The sequence below is a fragment of the Oncorhynchus tshawytscha genome, unplaced genomic scaffold (genome assembly GCF_018296145.1).
Source record: "Oncorhynchus tshawytscha isolate Ot180627B unplaced genomic scaffold, Otsh_v2.0 Un_contig_1005_pilon_pilon, whole genome shotgun sequence".
Lineage (NCBI taxonomy): Eukaryota > Metazoa > Chordata > Actinopteri > Salmoniformes > Salmonidae > Oncorhynchus > Oncorhynchus tshawytscha.
The window spans coordinates 45,262-52,500 of NW_024609384.1; the positions used below are offsets into that span (position 1 = coordinate 45,262).

Below are 7,239 nucleotides of genomic sequence, written 5' to 3' on the forward strand. Positions count from 1 at the left end.
TTGAGGTTTCAGAATGACAAGTGTGTTGACGTCAGGGCAGTGTTTATTAAACAAAGAAAGACTGTTAACATTGCTGCTGAGCTTGAAGACAGACAGAGATAAGCCTTGACTTCTATCTCACCTGTTGACTCATGATGGTTCTCAGAGAACACACCTGAAGGGGACTGAGGGGGTTGGGGGGAATGGGTTGGGGAAGCCTTTTTTGTTTATTTCCCTTACATACAGAATATTACAAAACTGTTAATGCTGTTCTCTGTCTCAGTATGCATTTCTCTGATTGTTTTTCTTTTTCGAGTGGTTTCTCACAGGTACAGGAAATGATTCAATGTGAAATGCAAATACTACAACTGAATGAATATAACTGGATGAATATGATTTCAATGTTATACCAGTACCTATAACTCCCTTCTGAAAAAATTATAATCTTATTAAAAAGTTGGTCACACAAAACAGGGGTAAAACCATGCTGATGGAGCGATACTGTGGATGGACTAGACAGAACAAAGACAGAAAGAAGAAGTAGAACCTAGAAATAAGTCAAATAGTGCGTCATTGCTCACTGTTTTGCCTGTGCTGTCAATTTGTCTTGTAAAGCTGGGCATGCTCTGTTGCATCTGATGATCTCTATGTAAATACAGCACACTGACAAGACAAATGGAAAATAAAGAAACCAAGAACAAAAACAGGTTTTTCAACTCCCTGTGTTCATGTGAATAGGATTTGAGAAGGTACATCGCAGCTGTCTTTGTGCAAACCTGGTTTTATTTGTAAATGTATTTTCTACCATTATCTGCAGTCCTCTCTCAACATGCTTTCAGAGGTTCAGGGCGGTTCATTTGAGTGATGAGGGAGGCCAAAGCAAAGATTCTATGTAAAGCCCACTTATATCAATTCTCTGAGTCTTCATTTGTATACTAGTCTATAATGTTTTTGTTTATTTGCTTCTTGATATTTCTGTAATAGTATAGTATTCCCTTGCTTATTCTGAATTTCCAATAATTGCAACAAAAGAAATGTAGTTAGATGAGCATTTCCCAGTCCAGGGGCCTCATTTATCAAAGGTGCATGCACACAAAAAGACTCTAAACCTAAGGTGCATTCAGTTCACTTGAACGTTTGCTAAGTTGCTGAACGGTTTGTACTGAACGACACATTTACCCAAAACGTTCTTTCTTGTATGTTGTTGAACAGGCTTTGAGGTACTTTTGCTCCAGTTTGGTGGGTGTGGCGAGGTGTGGCTTGAAACAAGGAGTGACCTATTTAAAGGGCATTGGGCATGCTGACTGCGTTCCCCAATCCACAACCCAACTCCACACAGTTTTTCAACTGGTTGTTTAGTACAGCACCGTTTCTGTTCAATTAAACATTCCAGAATGTAAAGACTCACTGAACGCAGCCCTTGTGTATGCCAGTGTTCCTGCAAAAGTTGGTTTTTATCAATTATGAACTTGACAGGAAAATATAATTATTTCCACAGTCCACATACTCTCAGATCATGCGTATGCACAACTTCTAGTGTATTGCAAGCAAATATTGTTATTTTGAGAGAAATGTAAAAAGAATGTTGATAAAACAGATGCATTTGCTGTTGGTAAGGAGATGTGGCTTATATGCTTATTTTACTTGTATTATATAGTCCTAAATCATAATCATATTGCAGGACTTCTCTCCTTTACTGACATGACTGACTTATTCCCACGACACAACAAATATTAGCCTAGCATTTATCCATCACTCATTTAATAGCCAAACTTCCTCGAAAATAAATAGCTAGACAGGTAGCCTATTTGAAATATTTGACAGCTTAGGCTACAGTAGGAGTTTAAAAAAAACACTTCAAAAATCACACCTCAAACTTTTATCTCAAACAATGTTTAAAATATGCTTGCTATTTCCTCACAGAGAATGATGTCATCTAACTGCAATAATTATACTTTTTAGAAGGAATTGTAATGAATTATAGGTCATATTTCGTAGATAACTGGAAACGATGGACAGTTGTTTTAATAATAGGATATTCTTTGGTTTCGCGGCACGAGCCTATGGCACCTATCTACTAAGAACTAAGTGCTGTTTGAATTTGTTTTCCGGCCGACCATTATTCTTGACGGAACAGTTGGCGGAAGGAAGCAGCGAGACTTGTCATGTGTTAGTGTTATTTTAGATCCTTAGTACGTCCCTACCGAAATAAAGAAAAGGTTTATGGTTAGGTTGGGTAGGGACGTCCAAAGGATACCAGATAGTACTAACCCAAGACAAATATTTAACTAACGACTGCATGAGTAACGTTAGCTACCAGATATTAAGTGCTAGATACATACTAATATGAAATGTTATCCATGACTTACGTTTGATTACCTATAAAGCAACATCTTTTTGTTTCGCACATTTTGAAGAGGTAGGTTGACTGGGTCAATATATTTCTTGAGTGTCTTAGCCTACTGGTAACTAGCTACAGAGTAACGTACAGTACTTAGTAACTTAGCTCTATCAGAGGAAGAGGCGAAGCCTTTAATATCCAAAACCGATGGTTCTATAGCTAACGTTAGTACATAAATGACCACAAACAACTGCCTTATGATGAGTAATTGCTGCATATGCTAAGACCGAAGTCAGTTAAGCATGTCCTACAGTGTTCTATCTTGCTATGAACTGAAATGTCGTTATACTTCAACAGGTGATCACTTACAGGTGACTGCTTGACTAAGAATAGGGGCATACTGCCTCTGTATACAGTCGACCATGGCGTCATTGGTAAGTCTTGGGTGTATGGTTTACTTGTAGGGTCAACATGACGGTATCAGTCTATTGCTCAACACATTTGCTTCATCTGTTGCTTGCTTATCTCATTGTCAGGCTTGCTGGGCATTAATATGGAGATTCTCCCCCCTTTACTGCTATAACAGCCTCCACTGTTCTGGGAAAGCTTTCCACTAGATGTTGGAACATTGCTGCAGGGATTTGCTTCCATTCTGAATTCAGCCACAAAAACATTAGTGAGGTCAGGCATTGATGTTGTGCATTTAGGCCTGGCTCTCAGTCGTCATTCCAATTCATCCAAAAGGTGTTCCTTGGGGTTGAGGTCAGGGCTCTGTGCAGGCCAGTCAAGTTCTTCCACCAATCTCGACAAACTATTTCTGTATGGACCTTGCTTTGTACACGGGGGCATTGTCATGCTGAAACAGGAAAGGGCCTTCCTCAAACTGTTGCCACAAAGTTTGAAGCACAGAATTGTCTAGAATGTCAATGTCTGCTGTAGCGTTAAGATTTCCTTTACTGAAACTAAGGAGCCTGAACATGAAAAACAGCCCCGGACCATTATTCCTCCTCCAACAAACTTTACAGTCTGCACTATGCATTGGGGCAGGTAGTGTTCTCCTGGCATCCGCCAAACTCAGATTCGTCCTTTAGACTGCCAGATGGTGAAACGTGATTCATCACTCCAGAGAACGCATTTCCACTGCTCCAGAGTCCAATGGAGGACAGCTTCACATCACTTTAGCCGACGCTTGGCACTGTGATTTTAGGCTTGTGTGCGGCTGCTCGGCCATGGAAACCCATTACATGAAGCTCCTGACAAACACTTCTTGTACTACGTTGCTTCCAGAGGCAGTTTGGAACTCGGTAGTGAGTGTTGCAACTGAGGACAGACGATTTATACGAGCTTCAGCACTCGGCGGTCCCGTTCTGTGAGCTTGTGTGGCCTACCACTGCGCGGCTGATCCGTTGTTGCTCCTAAATGTTTCCACTTCACAATAACAGCAGTTAGAGTTGACCGGGGCAGCTCTAACGGCAAACATTTAACGAACTGACTAGTTGGAAAGGTGGCATCCTTTGAAGGATTTGAAAATCACTAAGCTCTTCACTAAGGGCAGTCTACTGCCAATGTTTGTCTATTGAGATTGCATGTCTGTGTGCTCAATTTTTATACACCTGCCAGCAATGAGTGTGGCTGAAATAGCCGAATCCACTAATTTGAAGGGGTGTCCACTTACTTTTGTATATGTAGTGTAGCAAACTGTGTGTGTTTTTTTACAGGGTGGCAGCAGTTCCTCTTCTACAGAGTACATAGTCCGGGTCCCCAAGTAAGTACTATCCAAGGCCTACAGCCATTGGGTTCTCATTTAACATTTGACCACAGCAGGGCCAATGTGTACAACATTCCCGACTCTGTCTAACCGTTAATAATCATTGCATGCAATACGGTTTTGGAAACCTCACTCTACTTTCAAATCACCCCAAAATAATTTTCCAAGTACAAAAGACACTTAACATGCATAATTTTAACACGGATTCCCACAGAGGTTTTTTTGCGTTGCACATTTACCTGAACTATCTGAATTATGACACTTCCTGAGCTAATGGAAACGCGGGAGTGAACACATAAAAAAACATCTCAAACAAAAACCTCAGTTGATAAAACAGCTAACTTTCCCTAAGTGTATCTTCTGTATGTGTAGTGTTCCAATCAGGACATACAATTTACTTTTTGGTTCACCAGCCACTGTGTCAGGTAGATTTTAAAAATCTACCAGCCACTCAGATCTTTACATTACAGTATTAATCTAAAATAGATTTTTTTAAATAATTCCCTCCTCAATCTACATACAATGGTTTATAATGACAAAGCGAAAACAGGTCTTTAGACATTTTTGCACATTTGATTAAAAAAATATAAATAGATCCCTTATTTACATAAGTATTCGGAGCCTTTGCTATGAGACCCTAAAAATGAGCTCCGTTGCATCCAGTTTCCATTGATCATCCTTGAGATGTTTCTACAACTTGATTGGAGTCCACCTGTGGTAAATTCAACTGATTTGACATGATTTGGAAAGGCACACACCTGTCTATATAAGGTCTGTGGAAAAAGTCAAGAGGTCTTAATACTTTCGAATGCACTGTACATGATGTGGTATCTACATGAATCATGACATAGCTTACACCACTAACCTGTGTGTGTGTGTGTAGGAACACCAGTAAGAAGTACAGCATCATGGCCTTTAACTCTGGGGACAAAGTAAACTGCTCCTCCTGGACCCAGGTATGCAGGCAAACTCTCTGGGAAACTCCCTCTCATTACAACTTTCCTCAATAGGCTACTAGAACACTCAATGATTCTCTCTCCCCGTCTCTCTCTCTCTCCCTCCCCCATCTCTCCCTCCCTCCCTCCCCCTCGTCTCTCTCTCTCCCTCCCCATCTCTATCTCTCTCTCCCTCCCCCTATCTCTCCCTCCCTCCCCCCGTCTCTCTATCTCTCTCTCCCTCCCTCCCCTGTCTCTCTATCTCTCTCTCTCTCCCTCCCCCCGTCTCTCTATCTCTCTCTCCCTCCCCCCGTCTCTCTTTCTCTCTCTCTCCCTCCCCCCGTCTCTCTTTCTCTCTCTCCCTCCCCCCCCCTCTTCTCTTTCCTCTCTCCTCTCCCTCCCCCCCCTGTCTCTCTTTCTCTCTCTCTCCCTCCCCCGTCTCTCTTTCTCTCTCTCTCTCTCCTCCCTCCCCCGTCTCTCTTTCTCTCTCTCCCTCCCCCCATCTCTCCCTCCCCCCCCTCTTTCTCTCTCTCTCCCTCCCCCATCTCTCTCTCTCTCTCCCTCCCCCATCTCTATCTCTCCCTCCCCCCCCCGTCTCTCTATCTCTCTCTCTATCTCCCTCCCTCCCCCCGTCTCTCTATCTCTCTCTCTCTCCCTCCCCCCGTCTCTCTATCTCTCTCTCTCTCCCTCCTCCCCCCGTCTCTATCTCTCTCTCTCTCCCTCCCCCGTCTCTCTCTCTCTCTCTCTCCCTCCCTCCCCCTCCCTCCCCCGTCTCTCTCTCTCTCTCTCTCTCCCTCCCCCCGTCTCTCTTTCTCTCTCTCTCCCTCCCCCCGTCTCTCTCTCTCCTCCCCCCGTCTCTCTCTCTCCTCCCCCCGTCTCTCTCTCCTCCCCCGTCTCTCTCTCTCTCTCTCCCCGTCTCTCTCTCTCTCTCTCTCCCTCCCCCGTCTCTCTCTCCCTCCCTCCCCCCCCGTCTCTCTATCTCTCTCTCTCTCCCTCCCCCCGTCTCTCTATCTCTCTCTCTCTCCCTCCCCCCCGTCTCTCTATCTCTCTCTCTCTCTCCCCCCCCGTCTCTCTCTCTCTCTCTCTCTCTCCCTCCCCCGTCTCTCTTTCTCTCTCTCTCCCTCCCCCGTCTCTCTCTCTCTCTCCTCCCCCCCGTCTCTCTCTCTCTCTCTCCCCCCCGTCTCTCTCTCTCTCCCTCCCCCGTCTCTCTCTCTCTCTCTCCCTCCCCCCGTCTCTCTCTCTCTCTCTCTCCCCCCCCGTCTCTCTCTCCCTCCCTCCCCCCCGTCTCTCTATCTCTCTCTCTCTCCCTCCCCCGTCTCTCTATCTCTCTCTCTCTCCCTCCCCCCGTCTCTCTATCTCTCTCTCTCTCCCTCCCCCGTCTCTCTCTATCTCTCTCTCTCTCCCTCCCCCGTCTCTCTATCTCTCTCTCCCCCCTCTCTCTCCTCCCCCCGTCTCTCTCTCTCTCTCTCCCTCCCCCCGTCTCTCTTTCTCCCTCTCTCTCTCTCCCCCCCGTCTCTCTTTCTCTCTCTCTCCCTCCCCCGTCTCTCTTTCTCTCTCCCTCCCCGTCTCTCTCTCCCTCCCTCCCCCGTCTCTCTCTCTCTCTCCCCCCCCCGTCTCTCTCTCTCTCTCTCTCTCTCCCTCCCCCGTCTCTCTCTCTCTCTCTCTCTCTCCTCCCTCCCCCGTCTCTCTATCTCTCTCTCTCTCTCTCCTCTCCCCCGTCTCTCTCTCTCTCTCTCTCTCTCCCTCCCCCCGTCTCTCTTTCTCTCTCTCTCCCTCCCTCCCCCGTCTCTCTCTCTCTCTCCCCTCTCCCTCCCCCCGTCTCTCGCTCTCTCTCCCTCCCCCCGTCTCTCGCTCTCTCCCTCCCCCCCCCCGTCTCGCTCTCTCCCTCCCCCCCCGTCTCTCTCTCTCCCTCCCCCCTCTCTCTCTCTCTCCCCCCGTCTCTCTCTCCCTCTCTCTCCTCTCTCCTCTCTCTCCTCCCCCCGTCTCTCTCTCTCTCCCGTCTCTCTCCTCTCCTCCCCGTCTCTCTCTCTCTCCTCCCGTCTCTCTCTCTCTCCTCCCGTCTCTCTCTCTCTCTCCTCCCCTCCCGTCTCTCTCTCTCTCTCTCCTCCCCCGTCTCTCTCTCTCCCTCCCCCCGTCTCTCTCTCCCTCCCCCGTCTCTCTCTCTCTCTCTCTCCTCCTCTCCCTCCCTCTCTCTCTCTCTCTCCCCCCCCCGTCTC

General features: G+C 46.7%; 1 protein-coding gene across 4 annotated transcripts in view; it reads left to right on the plus strand.

Moving 5' to 3' along the window:
- The first annotated feature begins 2,207 nt into the window (after positions 1–2,207).
- Positions 2,208–7,239, plus strand: part of LOC121844694 (general transcription factor IIF subunit 1-like) — a 26,007-nt gene continuing 20,975 nt past the window's right edge. For 3 of the 4 annotated variants that reach the window (XM_042315080.1, XM_042315079.1, XM_042315081.1), the window contains exons 1-4: positions 2,208–2,398; positions 2,678–2,754; positions 4,039–4,085; positions 4,972–5,044. In XM_042315080.1, coding sequence (XP_042171014.1) covers positions 2,743–2,754; positions 4,039–4,085; positions 4,972–5,044 — 132 coding nt within the window. In that variant the 5' untranslated portion in view covers positions 2,208–2,398; positions 2,678–2,742. The remainder of the gene's footprint in view (positions 2,399–2,677; positions 2,755–4,038; positions 4,086–4,971; positions 5,045–7,239) is intronic. The other variant, XM_042315078.1, reaches the window with a different exon arrangement.